A 20,753-nucleotide genomic window follows, 5' to 3' on the forward strand; every position below is an offset into this window, starting at 1 on the left:
CTATTCTGGCACCCACGGAGAACAATACGCGCCCTGTTCAAGTTGAAATAAAAGGTGTGAGAGATAAATAGTAAAACACTAATACTCCCCGATAAAAGTTCAGGAGTATATATTTCCTAATAAACACATTACTAACTTTCTCCTTAATCCATTTGTAAAGGAATCTTCTTGTTAATAAACGGGCTCCTTCTTGCTTCGGTAGCGTATAGCCAAGAAGCCAGCGAAATGTCCCAGTGTGAATATTGCAATGAGGCCCACAAGGTCCATGTAGTAATTACCAGCGACAAACCCGTATTTCTCGAGGACTCCCGCACCCGAGGATATGCAGGGCTCCTCAGGATCTGGTGGACAATCTTTGAAAAAATTGAGAGAAATAGAAAAATGGAACAAGCGTCCCATAATACTTTCTAAATGAAAGTATTATGGGAAAAAATCGAAATTTTTCTCGTTAATCGAGAATTCAACAAGGCGTAACAAGTAAACTTGCGCCCCGCCCCCTCCACCCCCCAATTCCCTTAATAATGTCGTTGATACGAACTTATATGATCATATTCCCTCCACTGAGTCAACGACACCGCCTCGGTGCTATAATAAAACTGCGAGATGTACTTGAGCCAGGCGATCCTCGGTGGCAAGTTTCTGCAATGCCAAGAACACATTAAAACTCCTCGCCCCCACAATTTCCCCCTTCACTCTGAAACTCACCCGAGATGAAGATAAATTCCGCTGAAAATTAACGTGAGAAAATCGATGGGCACGGATAGTAGCGAGGCAGTATCGATTGATTTGAAGGAGGCAGACATGAGACAACCTGTTATCAAGAGTAATTAAAACTTGTCCCCAACAACAATTTATCAACTTCCAATGACTCGTCAATTACTGACCGACAGCTGATGCTGATGTGGCGCACAGTACGACGGGTATTGCGAAGTAAATGAACCCAGTGATGCCGCCTTTGAGACCGGCTATGCTGTAAATCAACGCTGCATAGAGAAATGGCTGAACAATTGAGCCGGGTATCTGGAAAATTAGTTGGGATCTTCACTGTTCGCACATTACTCTTGGAATTTCAAGGGAAAAAGCGTGAAATTTTTAACAACGACAAAGTTACATGACATTTCTGCATGTTTTCATTGACGAATCGGTTAATTTCTTGAATATTCAAGTATTCTCGATTTTCTGGTCCTCACGACACTGAAAAACACTGAGAAATTTTGAAAATTCAGGCAACAACTTTTCTGAATTCTCATTCTATAAAAAATATCTCAATGGATGAGTTGAATAGAAAAATGGAATTCTATTGACTTGTTCTAATTTCTAATTGGGATTACGCGATTGGAAAATTACTTTTGGAATTTCAAGTGATAAAGCTTGAAATTTTCAACAACGACAAAGTTACGTGAAATTTCTGTATATTTTTTCATTAACGAATCAGTTAATTTCTTGAATATTCAAGTATTCTCGATCTTCTGGTCCATACGGCACTGAAAAACACTGAAAATTTTGGAACAACTTTTCTGAATTCTCGTTCTACTGAAAATTTAATTATGTGATGTTCAATTTTCACGGTGGATTTGGAAATTCAAGCTTTCATTGAAGAATCAATAGGAAATTTTGTGAACGTTCTCATCTGAAATTGAATTCCAACTCACAATATCAAAAATTCAGATGACGCTGTGACTGAAATTTCAAGAAATTCCTAACAGTGTCGCTCACTGAGAGAAAAAAGAACTTCCGCCGAAAGATTATGTTCTACGCAAGAGATGTTTTGTCGCGTTGGATCAATTCAGTTGTAAAAAATAAACAAAGACTCCTGGAGATATTTCAAATGGTCACGACAAATTTTATATTTTCCCAAAAATGCTAAATTTCCACTCGTTTAGTTTGTCAATTCCCCTCAAATAAATCTGTTCCACTCCATCAAATATTCACTAATAAAATATTCACTAATAAAATGGAACATATTTTTTTCGACACAGCAAATTTCTTCCTCAGTGTCTCTTCATTCACGAACAAAAGAGTGAAGAATAATGGAAATAATATTACCAGAACAGCAATTTTGCTGAGATAATAGGGAGCTGGGTAATAGAGCCCGCTGGCCATGTCCCTCAGCAGAAGTGGAAGTTCCTTGGGAAATGTATAGAAGACACCGTAATTGAATGTAAATACAGTCTCGGTAACGACCAGATACATGAGCCCCTGCATATTTTGTATTCCGTTCTGGTCGATGTTCTCGGCTACGTCGATGTAAGGTGTTGCAAGGAGGATTCCTATACACATGTACAAGCAAAATCTGAGGAGAATGACACTCCAATTTCTCCGGTAATCAACGTAACTCCTCCAGGTCAGCCACTCGAGCTGGGTGAGGGCTCGAATTTTCTTGAAGTCGCTGACTGGCAGAACACCCTCGGCAAAAACTGGGTGGGGGGCGCGTTCCTCGTGATCTCCGTTGCAAGACCTGTCGATGGCTCTTTTCATTCGCTTACCGTACTCGGAACCCTCGAATTCCTCGCAGATCCAATTAACCTTCTTCGTACTTTCGGCTTCGCTGCCCCAAGTCAATGATAACTGCGAGACGAAGAACTCGGCGTTGTTGAAAGTTGGGGGACAATGGAGACCCAGGCTGAAGGTTCGATGACGGGGTGAGGGGAATAAGCAAAGATATCACTAGCGAAGTCGTAAAACGGTATAAGTCAATTTTGACGATTGACCAGTTTTCAATGAATATCTCGAAATCTAAGGGATATAGCAAAATTTTTATTATAGCCTTTTTTGTAGAGCCGATTGAGGGCTACAACAAATGTAATTACTAAAATTTCACTATCTCCCTTAGATTCGGAAATATTCCTCAAAAACTCAACTGGGAGATAAGTCGACTTAAACAGTTTCACCACTTCGCTACTGATATAGAAAGTTCAGTTTTCAGGGCAAGGGTACTGATTAGAAAATTCGCGCGTTCAAACAGAATTTAGGATATAGAATTTAGGAAATTCGGAAATTCAGTGATTTAGCCACTATTTTTCAGGCAAATGTCAAATTTCAGTGATAGAAATCACTGATGATCAGCCTTTTTCTAGTCAGTGTCGAAACTCGAAACTCAAAACTTCTTTTCCCCGTGATATTACAATCAGTTGAAGTTTTGCTTTCGTTTACCTTGCGAAGAAAGACGTGGCGTCCATTGAACTACCCTGAAAGGCAACTTTGCCGGAGGTGAGGAGAAGGACCTCGTGGAATAATTCGAGGAGTCCTGAGGCGGGCTGATGTAACGAGCAAACAACTACTCTTCCTCGGGCTGCAACATCTCGAAGGGTTCGCACCACCACCAACGCGGAGTAACTATCGAGCCCGGTTGTCGGTTCGTCGCAGAATAATATGGTGGGCTCGGTGAGAAGTTGAACAGCCAGGGAAACTCGTTTACGTTCTCCCCCGGAGAGGGTTAATAGCTTCGAGAGTCTTGACTCGCGGAGGCCCAGATCGCTCAGGAGATTTTCGATTCTCTGGCGGCGGGAGGGCGTTCGGAACCTGCGGTCCATCTTCATTCGAGCCTGGAAGGGTTCAATGCACGGAGAAAAAAATACCAGGAAAATTACCGGGCTCGCACCCTAAACTAGGTTTAAATGGCTCTGGCCGGCAAAATTTTGCGCGAAGAGCGGGGAAAATTACTGTTTTCTCGGGATTTTATTCTCCCAATTGATTGATTTTTTTATTACGCTGTCTGCAAAGTGGTATTATGCGCACTCAGCGTGCGAAAAACTCGGCTTCGCACGCACTGCGATGGGAAATAGCGTCCGACACTAACTCGTTGGAGGCCAGCCCTATTCAATTTTCATCCCCAAGTGAAGGTTCAAATTAATTAACAATTCAACGTAACTTAAGACCGAACATTTATATTAAGATTCAAACTTCAAGTAAGCTGTGGAATTCTTTTTTTCCTGCGGTTTATGAATTTAGAATTTCACTGAATTTTCAGTGGAATTCAAAATTTCACGATTTTTTGGCCGTAAAATTCAATTTTTTTCTAAACCGAGTAGTAAAATTATCCATGCAGGCCGATAAAATGAGTAAAATCCTGAGCTTTTTGCTCTGACGAAATTGAATACTGTTACTCTGAGAAACTTAAATGCACATGCGATAATTTTGCTGAATCAGCAATGAATTTTCGCGAGATTGAATCCACTTTGTTGTACGGCACTGTCATTTTCGTCTGGATTTACAGAGAAAAATTCTCGCATTTTTTTTATTCGCGTGGGGGTTTAGAGACACGTTGGAGACGAGTTAGTACCATGAACTCCATGTGCTCCTGGACTGTGAGGGTCTCTACGGATAAATCCTGTTGCGGGACGAAGCCCGATATTCTCGACATCAGGTGGTTGTCAACGGGCTTGCCGTTTAGGAGGACCTCTCCGGTGGCTTCTCCTTTCAGGCGTTTACTGATAGTTGCTAGCAGTGTTGTTTTTCCAGCTCCACTGGAATGTTCGCAGATGAATTGACTAGGATTTAACTCGAAAAAATCATCTGCTTCGACTCAAATTTTCCAATTTCCAAATTTTCCACATTTTTCCATTCTACATTTTTCTTCTTCTCACCAACGAAATCAAACAAGAAAACTTGGAAAATTTGAGCTGAGGAATTCTATACAAAATATCTCGATAGAATGAGTTCAATAGAAATATCGAATTCTATTGACTTTTTCTATGGAATATTTTCTTTTTCTATAGATCATTTCAATAGAATCGGCCAAAAACCAATAGAAAGTCGAACAGAAATCCAATTGTCTACACTGAGAGAAAAACAAATACGTTGTCAAACAAATCTTGTTTGGGCCAACAAAATCGCTAGTTGAAAACTGCCAAAAAAGAATTTGTCTGGTTCGAATTTGAAAGTCTCAAACATGAATAATTGTTCTGCTTTCGGCAGCAATGAAATATTTGGGTCAAGAGGCGAATAATTCACACCAGACGGTGCCTTTTCAGGATGAAAATATCTCGTATAGAGGAAAATTTATGAACAAATATTTTATCTCTAAGTTACAAGATTGCTATCGTATCATTTTCATTGTTTCATTTAAGGGTTCATTTGTTGTCTGTGATTATTAAACAGCCGAAATGAAAAACTACTATCCCTTGTTCCGCATAAAACAAAGATTTTTCGGGAGCAAAATGCGTATGGGAGTATCAATAACGAAGGAGTAGTGCTAGAAATGAAATTTCTTGCGTGTACAGAGAATGCAATTTTTTTTAACTACAAAATCTATTTTTGCGACAAAAATTTTTCATTCCGGCGCACTCTCTGCATGTTTGGCACAGAAAAAGCCTTTTTTGATAATTTTCAAAAAACTATATTCTTGGCACAAGTAAGACTTGTTTGAGAACTTTGTCGTTTTTCTCTCAGTGTAGCGAATTCGCTAGGCTTTGCTATGAAATTTGTTGACACCTATCTCACCCCCCGTTAATCCCAAAGAGCCTCTTCCCCCAGAGACAAATTTCGGCAAATGGCTGTCTTCCCAATAATTCAATTTTTATCATGACGCGGAAAAATACCTTGGCCCTAATATCGCCATGAGAGTACCCGATTTAACGACACCACTGACTCCATGCAGCAGTTGGACGTCCTCCATGCGTCTGCCCCTCACTAAATCCATGATATATCCCCCATTCCTCCGTCTCTTAACCGTGTACGATATATTTCTCCACGTCAGGGAGAGATTTCTCGGTGAGCAGAGTGCGGTCTCGTTGAAGCTCCTTCTCGGCTGAGACTTCATCTTGAACAATTGCAATCTATTAGCCCGAATCGATGGAATTGGACGTTTGGAAATTACTCCAGCGAGGGCAGCCTGAATGAGGTGGGAGGAAACCACAATAACGAGAATGTGTTTGTGTATTTCGATATGACTATTGTCTGCCCAGTATTTCGTCGTAAGTTTACGTCACGTCTAGGGGGAATTATGTAAAGCTAGATTTTATCCCTGTGATTGCTCGGAGATTTATGACTGCCGCGGGATGATTAATTATTTCTACCATGAGATCAGTTTGATTTAATTAAAATTTCCAATTGTGTGAACTACTTTGAACAGATGGATTGTTTTATCTGACGTTATGTGACGTTAAATGAGACCATGCGAACTATTTACAGATTTTGTGGTAGTTTTGAACTTTTAACAATGCACTTCAGATTTTTATCTACTTTATTTTTCATTTGTCACTATCGCTCCGCGTTACGTCATGAATATATTACATATCGAAGCGTTGGAAGTAATTTAGAAAAGAAATCGTGAAAATAATAAATACTTGAAGATTGACTATTCTTCCAAACGAGATTCGTTAACTATTAACGAATGAACATTTGGTGAGACCAAATAGACTCTAGCCTTCAGCCAAATCCGTTTGTTAACAATAACCGATCCTGTCTATCAGTGTGGGAGGATTAAGCGATTGATGAAAAATTACTTGTCTCAAGTAAATATGCTTCAGATATTATAATTTTTTTCTCTGCGTACGTGTACTTACCTTGACAGTACCGAAGAACAACATGGCTTCACATTCACTCACTCGTGCATTGCGACAAAATATTCGCGAGGGGAGAACGGATTATATTCCACTGGTGAAGTAATCCAGTGAATAAAATATGTTTGGCGAGAGGGCATTGACTGGTGTCGCACGACTCATGGAGATTTTCTATTCATAAGAAAATCACGAGATGATCAAACTCCGGAGACGACTCTTGAATAACTCATCTACAGAGTGATAAATAGATAATTGGAATGGACCTCGGCAGCTCGACGAAGAGAGACTGAAAAATGTGAACTCACGATCAGTCACGCGGGGACGAATCAATGAATGCCGAGGATTGTTTTAACAGCCAAGGATTCAAACAAATGGAGAGAATTTTGAATTTCACATGGAGGGGCTCTCGGAAGACCGCCAACTCCGGCCGATACGGTTACGTTGGGGTAACTGAGAGCAGGTTTTGTACTCAGTGCATGAGATACTCTTAGTGGGCTTAACGGGGGAAAAGTGTTCAGCTCCCACGAAGACACTTCGACGGGGCTGAACGACAGCGGATCCGATTCCAAGTGCAGGGACACGGGCGAAAAAAGAAGAAGTAGACATCGATGAGATGAGTGGCGAATTTTCAGAAAACTATTCTTAATTTTGTGGACTCGTGACTCTTAAGGGGTAACAGAAGGCCACCATTTCCTCGAAATTTTCAAACAAATTTCCTGCTCAAAGTTATGAATATTTTTTGAACCCAAAGCACATTGATCTTCATTATCGTTATCATTTATAAAAATATCGATAACTTGAATAACTTGAATTTCTAGAAAAACAAAGAATTTTCTCTGATTTTTTCGGGAATTATTTTCTTAAACAATAGCTGCTCATTTCACTAGGGCATCCGGTACAATCAGGGTACCCAGAAATATAAATTATCCATCGCAAACGTAAAAATTACTGAACTCACCGATTACGGAATCGATTAAGAAAATTTAAGTGACGGTATCGGAATTTTTCATACACGGAGGGAAATTTTTTAGATAAATTCTACTGCTAGCACGGGAAAAGAGGCGCAAAGGGACGACCAGGAAAAAATTCCAGTGCCGGCACTAGAAATTTTATTAGGGAAAACGTGAAGTTTTCCCCGTATTTCTGTGAAAATTTCACAGAAATCCCCAGAAATACCAAGAAATTTTACCTTAACAGCACTAGAATTTTTCACGCCGGTGGATTATGATTTTTTCCAGCACTCGTAGTAGAATTTTTCTAGAAAATTTCTCTCCGTGCAGGAGATTCAGATAAAAATTATGCAACGCTCTGAAAAAATTCCGCAACAGTTCCGTAAAATTTCCCACAACCACAGATCGCTACGGAATTACGGAAAAAATACGTAATTTTTATTAAATATTTCTCTCCGTGCAACAATTTAGAAAATCGAGAATGCCACAACGCCTGCGACACTCCATCAATCCCAATCCCCCTGAAAATTCACAGCATATCCAAGAACACCGAAGGAAGGGGTATTCATCTGCGACCTAGGAAATACAGACATGTGAGAATAGTTGGGTGAATAATCCGCCGGAAATATTGGAATCGGCGCAATATGATTTCACGAGGAGCGGCGAAATGAAACGAAAGGCCGCTTTGCGTTGCGCGGAGCGGCCGACTGTTCCATCTGTGCGCTCTCCCATCACCGTGGAATGACGGGATTTGTTAGATATCGAGCGACTAGTTACACAGCTAAAATGGCGTGCGCTTAGTCGGGGTTTAATCGGGCTCGGAGAAAATCTCGTTTCCTCTGAATAAAACTCAATAATTTACCAAAACTATTATTTAGACATCAACATAAGCATTAAGGAAAGGCAAAAGCCGCTGAATAATTTAAAAAAATCGATAATCTTCGCTGTATTTATTTTATTACAAAGAATTATTAGTCATTAGATAATGAGTTTTATCGCTTGACCTCAATTCTCAGAGATTCGCAGCCATTTTCAGGTGAAAAACAATCGCCTGTTGATTGAATTTCACCAATGGAACGATCGATTTAACCAATAAAGAGTGGGATATTGATCCAATTGGGTATTTATCACTGCAAGTAAAATGTCGATTGTCCAAACATCCACTCCGGTGGCCGGAAAAAAACGCGAGAGAACTCAGAACTGGGTGCCTGAGGAGAAACGCGAGCTCTTTACTCTGATAAAAGCCCACATTAATGCAATTGAGAATAAGAAAATCGACACATCAGCCACTGCACTCAAGAGTCTCGCCTGGCGTCAGATCTACTGCGACTTCAAAGGAATATTCTCTACTGAGCGCGACATCACCAGAATGAGGGAGCAGTGGAGGAGAATGAAGGCGCAAGCCAGAGTCGACATCAACACCTTCGCCGAGAAGGTAAAACGACGGGAAGGCGTTTAGGCTCTTTCACGGGTTTTGAGGACAATTACGAAATTGAATGATGAAAATGAAAATGGGAAATGGAGGTTTTGTAGATCTTTGAAATTATGACGCGGAAAAATAACAGTCACAAATGAGAAGCATTGTTTTTAGGAATAAAATCGAAATTTAGTGGTATTACTGGCAAATAGTGATTATACATCGAGATAACACCAATTAATTAAAAATTCAATTAATTGGAAATTATTGTTTTATATTACTATTATTATTATTATTATTATTATTATTAATATTATTTAATAATAATAATAATATATATCAATAATATAATATATTATCAATAATATTATTTAATAATAACAATAATAATAATAATAATAATAATAGTAATATAAAACAATAATTTCCAATTAATTGATTTTTCAGTTTTATAATTATTATATTTTATTATTACTGTTATTATTATTCGTATTATTATTTCCAATTAATTGAAAATTCAAGTAAGTTTGGGAACTCGCGTGTTTCTACGGCTGAAAAATTTAGAATTCCGTTGAATATTCTGTAAAATCTGAAATTACATTTTTTTCTAAGAGTGTAATTTCGTCCCCCGCCCCTCAAACAGGTGAGGACAGTAGGCCTGCAGGAGGCGTCGAAGAGCCGACCGCCGGCTTTATCCGTCGACGTCTGGCGTCTGCTCCAGGTTCTCAAGAAAAACGAGAGCGAGCCGACGTCAGACGACAGCCAGGACGCAGATCCCACCTCGAATCTGCAGGAGATCTTGGATAATCTCTGTCCGAACCCCCTGGAAAATTCTTTCGACTCGATAAAACAGGAGTGCATCTCCGAATTCAATGATGACGATCCGTCCGTGCAGAGTTCATTCGCGAGCTCGCCGCCTCCGGAGAAAACCAGGGGGGTGAGATTATCCGAGGAGGAGCCGATGAATCTCGCGCACCAGAAGAAGATGCGGCTCAGTCAGGAATGCTCCGGGGATGAGGACGAGGAGGAGCCGACGCTGATGCCTGATTACTCGAGTGAGTCAATCAAGAGGGGATCGTCACTTGACATCAGTGCGGAGGAGCGGAATATGAAGTTGAAGATCCTGGGGCTCGAGCTGGAGAGGGCTGAGTTGAAGAAGCAGACGGCTGTTTATGAACTGAGGACTTCGGAGATCAGGAAGCAACTCGTGGAGAGTCAGGCCATTGACTACTTCAGGTGAATTTAGTTGTTTTGGCGCAGTTTTTAGAAAATTTTCTGGTTTTTTTTGTCGAGAAAAAATTCTTCAGATCTTGTTTAGGAAAATCCCAGGAGTTTTCTTTTAGAAAATTTGATGGGCGAGGAAATTCTTTACCATTTTTTTGTGAATAACATTTTGAATAACATTTTTCTGGATTTTCATGAAAACTTTGTAAAAAAAGGTAAAATTGAGGGCCACAAAAAAGGTCGTAACAAAAATTTTGCTATCTTCCTTAGATTCCGAGCTATTTATTGAAAACTCGTCAATCGTCAAAATTGATTTGAACCGTTTTACCGCTTCGCTACTGAAATAGAGTAGGATAATTTACCAAAAGACCTTTCTCATGCGGAATTCTCTCAGTTAGAACAGATTTTAAAAACAGTTTTTTTTTAATTTCCGTCTAAAACTGCCAATTCCACAGAAATATACAAAAAAACTGCACTCAATTATTTTCCTCCCTTCCCTCACTCCATTTGAATTCAGCGGGTTTGATGTTACCGCCTCTGCCGGCTGTCGCACCATCTCGCCGGAGTGTAAAGTTATAACCTTTGTGCCAGAACGCAGTTGAGTTTTCCCCTGATATTCCGCGACATCAATAAAAAACAATGCAGCGTGCGACATTCATTTTCTCCAGGAGAATGGCATCTCTGAGGTACAAACTCTTTAATTCCATCGACTCGAGAGATTTCACTGGGTTTTCCTTGAATTTTCAATCAGTCACACCCGGCACTGGCCCGGCAGACGTTTCATCGTCACTTCATCGATTAACAATCAGATCACGCTAGGATTTTATTTGCCGACCAATTAGAAAAAATCCTACGTCAATTGATTGCTTTTTTTCGAGACGCAGTTCCGCAGATATAAATAACAGACGTTTTCAGGAGTTTTTTTGAGTCTTCAGAAAATTAAGAGAATATTTCGAGACATTATGTAATGCCCTGCTGTCTCCCAGCGCTCAGAGTGTGGCGAGAATGCCCTGTTTTTCGTGCAATTGGAAATTTATTTTTGTATTTTGCTCATTTTTTCAGCCAAGCTAGAATGTCCGGCGAGGCAGGATCTGGTGCAGGGAAGGGTGGCGGTGGTGGTGGTGCCATCCGCAGCGCTGGGGGCTCCTTTGGAAAGATGGAAGCTGCACATGAGGACCAGTACTTCTACAATCAGGTGATTATGGATATTAAATCAGTAGCGAAGTGGTAAAACGGTACAAGTCAATTTTGACTTTTGACCAGTTTTCAATGAATATCTCGGAATCTAAGGGAGATAGAAAATTTTTTGGTGTAACCTTTTTTGTAGAGCCGATTGAGGGCTGCAACAAATGTGATTACGAAAATTTCGCCATCTCCCTTAGATTCGGAAATATTTCTCAAAAACAACTGGAAGATGAGTCGACTTGAACCGTTTTACCACTTCACTACTGAAGTATAAATGGGGCGATGGAAAATGAAGATGTTAAAATGTCAAAATAAGGGAGAAGTGTAAAGATAAGAATAGAAGCAAGAGTAACTTCAGAGGGGGTGGTCAGATGGAACAGAAACGAATGCATTTTAAATGGGTTAAAGACATTCGTAACAATATTTTGCATTGATAGGGAAGGTGGAAGGATTTAATTGCTGAAATTCATTCAGCAACTAGCAATTTCAAAACAAATGGTCGAGAACAACAATTTCCTGTATATGAGTTAGGTGCTGTTAACACGGCTTCTTAACTATTAAAGGATGGTCGTAGCGGTTAAGAAGCCTCGTTAACAGCAAGTAATTTCTGTCATCAGTGTCTGAATGAATGGAGAAACAATAGCAATTCAACTTTGGAGTTATTAGTTCTTGAAGTTCTTTAAATTCTGAAGGAAATTGAGGGATTTTTTCTGGGAAATTTTCGCATTCTTATAGATATTTTGTTATAAAAAAAATTTAACAGTGCATCGTAAATGGTTTTGCAAATGCATTAAAAACTGAGAAGTCTCAAATTGGAATTTTTTTGTTGCTAAACGTAATAATTGAAATGAGAACCTTGGACACTCATTTTTTATTTCGTTGAATAATGGAAAATTGTTGAGTGATAATGCTTGCATCTCCATGATTTTTTCAAAATGAAAAAAAAACAGGTAAAAACTGAATTAATTTTGTGAGTGAGGGTCTCACAAAAATTGGACTATTACTATTACATTTTGAGAAATGAAAATTATTCGAATATTTTGTATTTCGGACCATCGGAATGTAATTTTCATTGCTCTCAGCAAAAGGAACAACTGAAGAACTTGAGGGAGGGCCTCCACGATGAGATTTCCTTTCACGAGGAGCAAATAAAACGCCACCAGGAAGCCATCAATCGCCACAAGAAGAGAATCGACGAGATGGAACACAAGTGAAGGGATCAAACGTTCAGTTCGTTCTGAGCTCGGCGACATGCGCGAGGAGTGTCTCTATCATTAGAGTTACAACGTCATTTAACCATAGCATGCATCCTGAGCACCAAATTGTGGCTAATTTTTTTCTTTTTTTTATCATACGAATGTGTTGTTACAGTGTAGGAATAAATTTTTGATTTTGAAGAAGTGAAATTATTTATGTGTTCAATCATTATTTCATGAAGACCATGCGGTTCAGAGACAGATCTCAAGTAATGATTTCTGCACAGAAGATAATTTTCTGTTGGAAAATATCTGCAAATAGAAAAATTTGAAGTTTAATCGAAAAACCGTATATTCCGGAGGATCATTAACCCATCAAAAACTTAAATATTAATTTAAATTCACTAATGGATGAATTTAAAAAAAAAAATCAGTAGATTTTTAATTAAAAATTCCAGACTTGTTAATGAATTCTTCAAATCTTGGTATTTGAGAATTAATTTTCTACTCATCTCTCTGCTATTAATTTTTCAACCCTGATATTTGACTCTTTTTTGTTTCTCAACATACAAAACCCAAAATGTTCTGCTGCCGACAAAAATTTTAAAAATTCTCCGCAAATGGAAAAATTCAAAGAAGAAAATCATTGGATTTTAAATTGAGTCATGTTAAATCGAAAACTCGTAAATCCCTCAGTCTACAAAAATAGGTGAGCCAGAAGCGTTCGAGCATTTCGAGACATTGCCATCAGCTTGAAGGTTAAAATCACAAAAATCACTCATTCCAGTTTTAGGTACTTGAGCCAAAAGAGTAACGGAGCGAACTTGAACCAATTCAGTGCTAAACGAATGGCGTTTGAGAGTGATTACTACTACAAGCAAGTAAGTTTATCACAGAAAAATCCATTGGGCTGTGATTCCCTCATCTCCCCATTTCTCCCGGCATTAGAATAAAGAACTGCGGGAATTACTGAAAAGAAAAACTCAGGAGGAGGTCCAGAAGATGCAGAACAAGGTTCGCTCCATGCAGCGCCAAATCAAAGAGTATAATCGCGACATAAATGAGACGCTGAGATTTTTAGAGAATTTGGATAAGGGTGCCACATCTAAGGAAAAGAAAACCTAAGAAAAAAAACATTCAACGGCCACAGTAACAAAAACACCCCTCTGTCTAATATTTGTGAAAATATTGGAAAAGAAATCACGAAAATAGCAGAGGGTTTTTATAAATAATTTCCACTCATCAATGATTTTTCATGGAAAAAATTGCCCTATTCTTATTAGATTCAGACATGTTCACACAAAAATAATCACGAGAAAAAATCATATTGTGAAGGCCAAGGCATAATAAATAATTCCCAATCCTCGATTAAAATTCACATAAATTTTCTCCGTTCACAAGATAATTTGAACCATTTATCGCCTCCGAACCACCACACCTTTTATTCTCCCGAATTTAAACTCTCAAAAATAATAATTCCTTCAAGTTCAATAAAACTCATTCAGAAACAGAAACTCAAACTGTCTCAAAGTTCCACCCGCCACCGCCGGTGGCGCCACAAAATTCATCATGGCGTCTCGCGTTAGTTCACGGTGGCATCGTCTCGACCGTTGCGCCCCCAGTGTCTCCCGAATCATCGATCAGTGTGGTGTGTGTCTCCGCGTTGTTGCTCCGTGAAGGGGTTTTTTTTCAGTGTTAAAAATTTTGTTAATACCCAACGTAGCCACGCTCGGTGTTCCAGCCGAACCCCCCCGACAATTGCACCCCGTTGTTTCACATTGAGTCCCAAAGTTAAACAATCAGTGACAGTAAAGGGCTCCAGTGTGAGCCCTCCCCAACCGGTGGTGACAAAAGGGATTTTTTTTTAAACACCAGAGTAATCAAGGATGCAGCCAAGGATATACTGGATTCTTGCTTGCGCGGCCGTCGTCTTCGTCGGATGCAATGCCGCCGCTGCGACCGAGGTGAGTGCATTCCCGAGTCAATTAAAAATTACGCGTGACAGAAGTCAAACCCCTACCCCTCGCCACCATCAGATCCCACCTCAACACCCCGTGGTCCGTAAAAATAATCGACAAAACCGTATTCCTGGGCTCTTCAATGACCAACAAAATTGTAACATTCCTGACGCCTCCGAAAGTCCCGTTTTTTTTTCTATCACGTTCCAGTCATCCCACTGCCACCTCCACATTATCCATTCGATGGGAGTGTTATCAGAGTCAAGTTTAACGTAAAAGAGACAAGGGAATCTCCAAATCCGTCAGACTGAAGCGAAGTCCAGATGGTCGACGGTAATCCCGTGAGAGAATAATCTTTCAACCCTGTGATATTTTTTGCTCTCATGTGTGCTCCGAAAATGACAAATGAGCCATCCCCCCTAGGCTCCCCGCGTCTTCTCCCATTCCCATATTCGTCGAAAACATGAAGATTAAATGAAAGCATGTGTGTAGGGTAAACAGGCCAATTGCTGGATGGTTAACGGAAATTCGAGTTTGTTGTAGGATTTAAAATCAAAGAATCACCTAAATGGGAATATGATGGCTTCCATACCTTCGAGACTGTTTTAATTAGCAAAAAAAATTATTAAAAGTCAAAATAACAAAACAGAGAATAGTCAAATTAAGAAATAGTTGAATGGACGACTGGGCCATATTTTTTTATTTATTACACGTCAATATTACATTTTACATTATTACATTTATTATACACGAGTAATATTATTGATAAATTAACTAATTAGTACGATTTTCATTTTATTGTTTTGTGGAACATTCAATGGAATTAGAAATCGTTCAGAAACTAACCCCCGTCCGGATATTGACCTGTTTTCCCTGTGATATTCTCTATGGGTTTATAAAAGTGCAACTGTGCAGCCTAGCGATGGAATGCCAGTTTCTGTCGGCTCGTCAATCGTAAAAATAGTCGAAGGTCTTGTGTGTACACACAAGAGAGCAGAAGTGAAAAAAAGAGGAGAATGAGGGGAGAGTGGTGGAGAAGAAAAGAAAGAAATTCAGGGACTCCACAGTTCACTCGTTTTACAAAGGAGCGAGGGAGAGGGATCGATGGGAATGAATCTTAGGGCTAATAAGAAAATATGGTATAGTCGGTGTTTAGGGACGTAAAAATTTGCCACAGTGAGTCACAACTGCCGCGGCATGAAATACGCAAAGACAACCCCTCGTATCGCCAGGGGGGGCTTGGCTTTAGGTTTAACTCCACATGGCATATCTTTATTTTGAACCCTCTCTAATTGCATGAAATGTCACTGTGGAGAATTGTCGCTATTCACTGCGATTGCTTCTGGAATCCTGGAGAATTAATGATTCATGGTGACAGATGTTTTTTTTTATTGAGAATATTTTTTGACTTGACAGAATTTGTTTTCGTCACTTGTACAAAAAGTGAAATTTTACGAATTTTTTGTGATGAAAAATAGAGCTTGCAACTCGAGGGAAAAGCCGCCTTCGACCCTTGGGAGGACTGCAAAAAACACTTTCACGCACGCGTATTGAAATGTGCTATTCCATCTGTACTGTTGGAAAAATAAAACTTTCAAATCTTTATGAGAACAAATTCACAGGAAATTCTCATGTTCTGGTATCGACAAATCAGTTTTTTGGAGATTTAATGGAATTATGAGTTTCAGGTCCATGTGACAATGAAAACAATTTCAAATTGTGAAAATTCAGGCCCTAGTGTGAGGATATATTGAACGCAAAGTTTTCAAACGTTTGCCAGTGATTTTGTTTTTCTAAGATTCGAAAAATCTGGGATCCAAAGTAGATTTTACTTCCTAAAAAAGATTCATAGAATAATTAACAAATTGCAATTTTCGAAGATTATGACCTTTTGTATGAACAATCAATGTTTTATTTGAAAAATCACCTTTTTAAAAACGAATAACAATTTTCCATGTGAAATACTTCACAAAAAACCGTTGTTTATTTACAAGAGAGGAATGTTGAAGAAAAGTAAATTTCAGGCAAAATTAATATTCAACGAGATCAAAGATAATAAGTAATAGGGGAGGTTGAGGTAAAACGGACACTTTTGACTTTTTAAAAAATGTTAATGAGGGGTTGAAATGTCGATAAAATTTAATTTTTTTTTCAACACAAAGAACAATTCTTTCCCTCTGTCACGAGCCGAAACTGAGCTCAATTCCTCAATATGTTTCTGAATTATGAATAATTTTTAAAAAGTCCAAAATGTCCGTTTTACCCCATCCTCCCCTATCGCTAAAAAAGCCGAAATATCAAAGATAAAAAACTACTGATAAAAAACTACAGACGAAAAACGACTCATCATCTCTCAATGAAAGTTAATTCCCTAGCATTCAATCGCATAATTTCCTCAATACAAAAAACCCAATTTATCTTGAATCGCCAGCGATATTCTCAATTCTGAGAACAACATCCGAAAAAATAACGAATGCAGACGCGAATGGAGGCCAGTGACCTCTCCCCGCTCCTCTCTTTCTCACTCTCTCCCAATTTCCATGAATCAAAACTCCTTCGGGTATCGTTAATCGTAGACAATACAATAGTGACTCCACAATCCCCGTATAACACGATAACAAACTCTCGTCCATTCAAGAAAATCCCCACTACTCCCAATATTCAGGCACAACAAAACCAGCTGTACAGCTGAGAGAGACCAGCGATAAACCGGTTGGATCGAGGCAACGGAATGTAAATAAAAATCCCTCAAAAAGATAAATAACATTGAAATAAAAATCACAAACAGACGCGCGCGAATAAAAACTCGGCAAATCCATCAATCAAATCCATCAATTCGTCGCAATAACGTATCGAAATTATTACCATCGATTATTATTGTTATTGTATCGGTGTCCGAACGATGCAAAGTTCTGCATGTGACGCGCATTTGTTATTTATCTTCTCTGGTGGCTCTTTGAATGGTTGTAGTTTTGATGAGCGTCAGCATCTACTCTTTTATCGTGGTGAGAAAAAAAACAAGAATCATTGGAATCCTGTCACGTTCCGCTCGACCAATAGAACTGCACAAGTATGAATCCCCTCTCCTCTCCCTTCGGCCACCCCACCCGAGACCCCCCTCGATGCCATATACGGCGGCAGATGCGGTTTAATGTATTACGGACACATATGTATTGACCAACTACATAAATTTTGCGTTGATGCAGAGTCATTCAATCCATCCGCATCTCCTCCCAGTTTTTGATTTTTCGATGGGCAATTGTACTCGGAGTTATTACTGCAATTGGGAGCTAGGTGAATTAATGGGGGATATTCATGGGCAAATGGGTGAGGGACAGTTTATTGAGACGCGATCGCACGAGGAAAAGAATTTCTTGTATCTAATAGGGTTGAACAGGTCAATTTCTGGACGGGGATTGGTTTGTGGACGATTTCAACTTGCATTGAATAGTCCATAAATAAAATGAAAATCGTAGTGATCATTTAACCTTTCAATAATATTACTCGTGTATAATCGTGTGATCAATTAGTTTTTCTATTGATGGACATTTAATGAATAAATAAAAAATAGGCAGCGTCTATTCACACGCTTCACGGTAACTTTCACCGGAGATATATAGGAGATCGTGGACCCTCAATTTCTACTTCTCAAATTGAATCTAGACAATAAACTGGACACATCGAATCGATTGATGAGTGATATGCAGACGGTAGACTAGTAAATAATTTTCTCAAAATATTAATTCGTTGAATACAAATATCGGTCTAAATTAACGTACGAGATGTATCGAACTGTGTTTTCTTTTCTGAAACAGACACATTTATGTAAACTACCTAATCTAGTTGCTGTTGATTGTTAAATTAACTATTTAAAGACAAAAATACTTCTGTTTAATGAATATAATTTTGAAACATTGAAATTTAGAGTCAAGTGTCTTGTCTGACATCTCTGCACTGAGAAAACAATTTTCTAATATCGGAAACATATTTTCTTGAGACAAGTAAATTTTCTTCAATTGCTTAAGGATGTTCTACACCCTTTCTGCCAAAATTCACGTTTTTTTAATTTTTCTGGCAAACTTATGATGGAATTGACGTGAAAAAATATAACGTTTTTGCGTTTTGTCATTATTTAATGACTGACGAAATTTTAAGGTGGTGCGAACATTTTCCTGCGTTTTCTCTAAACTTTTAAAAAGAATCACAAAACTGTAGAAAAAACGCATGAAAATTATTGCACCACTACGCAACTTCGTGAGCCATTAAAGAATGACAAACCACAAAATCGTTATATTTTTTCACGTCACTCCCATCGATAATTTGCCAGAAAAAATGAAAACAACGTCAGTTTTGACTAAAAGGGTGTCGAACATCCTTAATTCTCTCAGGCATCTCAACTCACATAACCCGAGAAAAGCCTCATGCTTTAAAATATTCTTGTACTCAATTGTGATTTTGTCGCAAATGAACTTACTTAAATCGCGTAGAAGAATCTTCAATCTTCTAGTCTTTATTGTTTTCATGATTTTTTAATTATGCACTTCCAGTATTGCAATATGTAAAATATTCATGATGTAACGCGGAACGATAGTGATGAATGAAAATTTATTCGAGTTCCGTGAAGTGCACACATTCTGAGATTTAAACAATTGCAAATAATTTACTTCTCTCAAGAAAATATGCTTCAGATATTAGAAATTTCTTTTCTCAGTGTGCTATGAACTCTGGTTTTGAACTCTACTTGCAGAGTTGTGACAACATTGTCCAGTGGGGTCTAGGAGCCTCCCCTGATAGGAAAATCATCCTTAGAATCATCTGCACAGCATCAAAAAAATGAAACAAAAAATCAATTATCAACATTTTTCATCGATATAACTTCTCATTTTCTGTCCAACCTGGTTGAAATAAGTTATACAATTCGTTAATACAATGAAATTAATTTCTACTCATCCCACTATGCCCTTATTTCGCTATTAATAGGTGTGTGCATTTAGTAATAATGGACATCGTTTCACATTTTCAATGCATCATTCGGAATTCTGGTTTCTAGAGGATTTTTTCCTTTCAATTTTGGGCGGCTGAAACAATAGGGGAATATACTGTAGTTTTAATAGACCGTTGGAAGAGCAATTGTCCAGTTGAATTATGCAATTTTGAAGGGCGAGGAGATGGGGAGGGAAGGAATCAATAATGTGGTTTGATAATAAACCGGTGTTGGTTTACATTTGAATCGCGTTATTAATTCGCATTTCGATGAATAAACGGTGAATTATTTTGACCCTATTAGTTGCGTTTTGTTGAAGCAGGGAAAATGTAATGAATTATAGTGTCGCTGTGTTCATTGCAGTGAGGGGCATTGAATCTGATCGTTGGCCCATAGGTGAGCGGCAAAATTGTCTAGCAATTCGGTAGTTACTGAGGTTCGATTTTAAAAGACCCCTTATGCTCCTTGGGCCGCAAGCCCGGGGAGCAGAGAGCTTCTGCTCTTTTTGCCTCGTAAAAGTCATTAACGTACAAAACATAGAATCTGGCTAGCATCCGAGCCCTTGCCTAGTGTGGAGGAGAATCGCTGATAATTTTATATTTTATCGCCAGGTCCAGACAAAGCCGATCCGCACCTTAGGTACGGTACACATCGAATCCTAATTCCCTTTTACCTTCGATGGTGGAAACTTTAGCGTTACGTTCACCTTAGGGTGGTGCAGAAGTATTATGGCTTCTGCCGGCAGAGTTTTCGATTTTTTTTATGCTGAAGAGTTGTTTTTTAGAATCACGTCTGGTCTTGGAGATTCCGAATTGAAGGGGCAATTAGAAATTCCTGTGGACAATCAAGATCTATAGTTTCAGGTTTTACTGATGGAATATAATTTAAATATCTTGGATGTTTTAGTAATTATTTTCTGGAGAGAGACATTAAATACAATTGAGAGAAATTTCGAAAAGGTGATGAAATTCGGTCGACGTGGCGTGGACCGAGCAGAAGATAATTATATCGAGAATTTCTTTCCTTCTTGGTTCGTCCAATCAGTGCGCAGTATTCGAGGTCACGTGACACCTTCACGTCGGTTTTATTTTGATAAAATGAAAAATGGCGTGCAGAAGTCTTTAAAGATGACAATTGTCTCTAAGGATGATGTCTGTTTTCAATTGAAAAGCGCAATTGTGACAACATTGTCCAGTGGGGTCTAGGAGTCTCCCCTGGTTCAAAACCATCTTTAGAGGCCCCAGCAAGCCATTTCTCGACCCGCTCTTTCATTTAAGCCCAAAAAAACATTCATAACTTATCTGACATCGCTGCTACAAACTCGGGTCTACAACTC

General features: G+C 38.8%; 5 protein-coding genes across 6 annotated transcripts in view; 4 read left to right on the forward strand and 1 right to left on the reverse strand.

Annotated features, from left to right (window-relative positions):
- Window positions 1–92: 92 nt before the first annotated feature.
- Window positions 93–6,934, reverse strand: LOC107042586 (protein scarlet). Its single transcript, XM_015263683.1, has 10 exons — window positions 6,809–6,934; window positions 6,507–6,733; window positions 5,541–5,761; window positions 4,283–4,466; window positions 3,154–3,545; window positions 2,047–2,623; window positions 885–1,020; window positions 706–811; window positions 539–639; window positions 93–353 (listed from the first exon to the last, which is right to left on the reverse strand). The coding sequence occupies exons 2-10, from the start codon at window positions 6,528–6,530 to the stop codon at window positions 172–174; spliced, it is 1,923 nt and encodes a 640-aa protein (XP_015119169.1). The 5' UTR covers window positions 6,531–6,733; window positions 6,809–6,934; the 3' UTR covers window positions 93–171.
- Window positions 6,935–8,515: 1,581 nt separating this feature from the next.
- LOC107042583 lies at window positions 8,516–10,110 on the forward strand. The gene is made up of 2 exons (XM_015263679.1): window positions 8,516–8,888; window positions 9,514–10,110. The coding sequence occupies exons 1-2, from the start codon at window positions 8,595–8,597 to the stop codon at window positions 10,108–10,110; spliced, it is 891 nt and encodes a 296-aa protein (XP_015119165.1). The 5' UTR covers window positions 8,516–8,594.
- A 548-nt stretch (window positions 10,111–10,658) lies between these two features.
- LOC107042584 (ATPase inhibitor mai-2, mitochondrial) lies at window positions 10,659–12,685 on the forward strand. Of its 2 annotated transcripts, none has more exons than XM_015263680.1 (3): window positions 10,659–10,780; window positions 11,157–11,289; window positions 12,362–12,685. In XM_015263680.1, the coding sequence occupies exons 1-3, from the start codon at window positions 10,734–10,736 to the stop codon at window positions 12,491–12,493; spliced, it is 312 nt and encodes a 103-aa protein (XP_015119166.1). In that variant the 5' UTR covers window positions 10,659–10,733; the 3' UTR covers window positions 12,494–12,685. The 2 variants fall into 2 exon arrangements, with proteins under 2 accessions (XP_015119166.1, XP_015119167.1); XM_015263681.2 differs by lacking the exon at window positions 10,659–10,780 and adding an exon at window positions 10,949–11,058.
- Window positions 12,686–13,050: 365 nt separating this feature from the next.
- On the forward strand, window positions 13,051–13,611 carry LOC107042589. The gene is made up of 3 exons (XM_015263687.1): window positions 13,051–13,184; window positions 13,263–13,356; window positions 13,424–13,611. The coding sequence occupies exons 1-3, from the start codon at window positions 13,141–13,143 to the stop codon at window positions 13,598–13,600; spliced, it is 315 nt and encodes a 104-aa protein (XP_015119173.1). The 5' UTR covers window positions 13,051–13,140; the 3' UTR covers window positions 13,601–13,611.
- Window positions 13,612–14,115: 504 nt separating this feature from the next.
- Window positions 14,116–20,753, forward strand: part of LOC107042655 (syndecan) — a 63,374-nt gene continuing 56,736 nt past the window's right edge. The window contains exon 1 of the mRNA XM_015263795.1: window positions 14,116–14,439. Coding sequence (XP_015119281.1) covers window positions 14,362–14,439 — 78 coding nt within the window. The 5' untranslated portion in view covers window positions 14,116–14,361. The remainder of the gene's footprint in view (window positions 14,440–20,753) is intronic.

The sequence above is a fragment of the Diachasma alloeum genome, unplaced genomic scaffold (assembly GCF_001412515.2).
Source record: "Diachasma alloeum isolate Michigan unplaced genomic scaffold, Dall2.0 Dall_scaffold_00494, whole genome shotgun sequence".
Lineage (NCBI taxonomy): Eukaryota > Metazoa > Arthropoda > Insecta > Hymenoptera > Braconidae > Diachasma > Diachasma alloeum.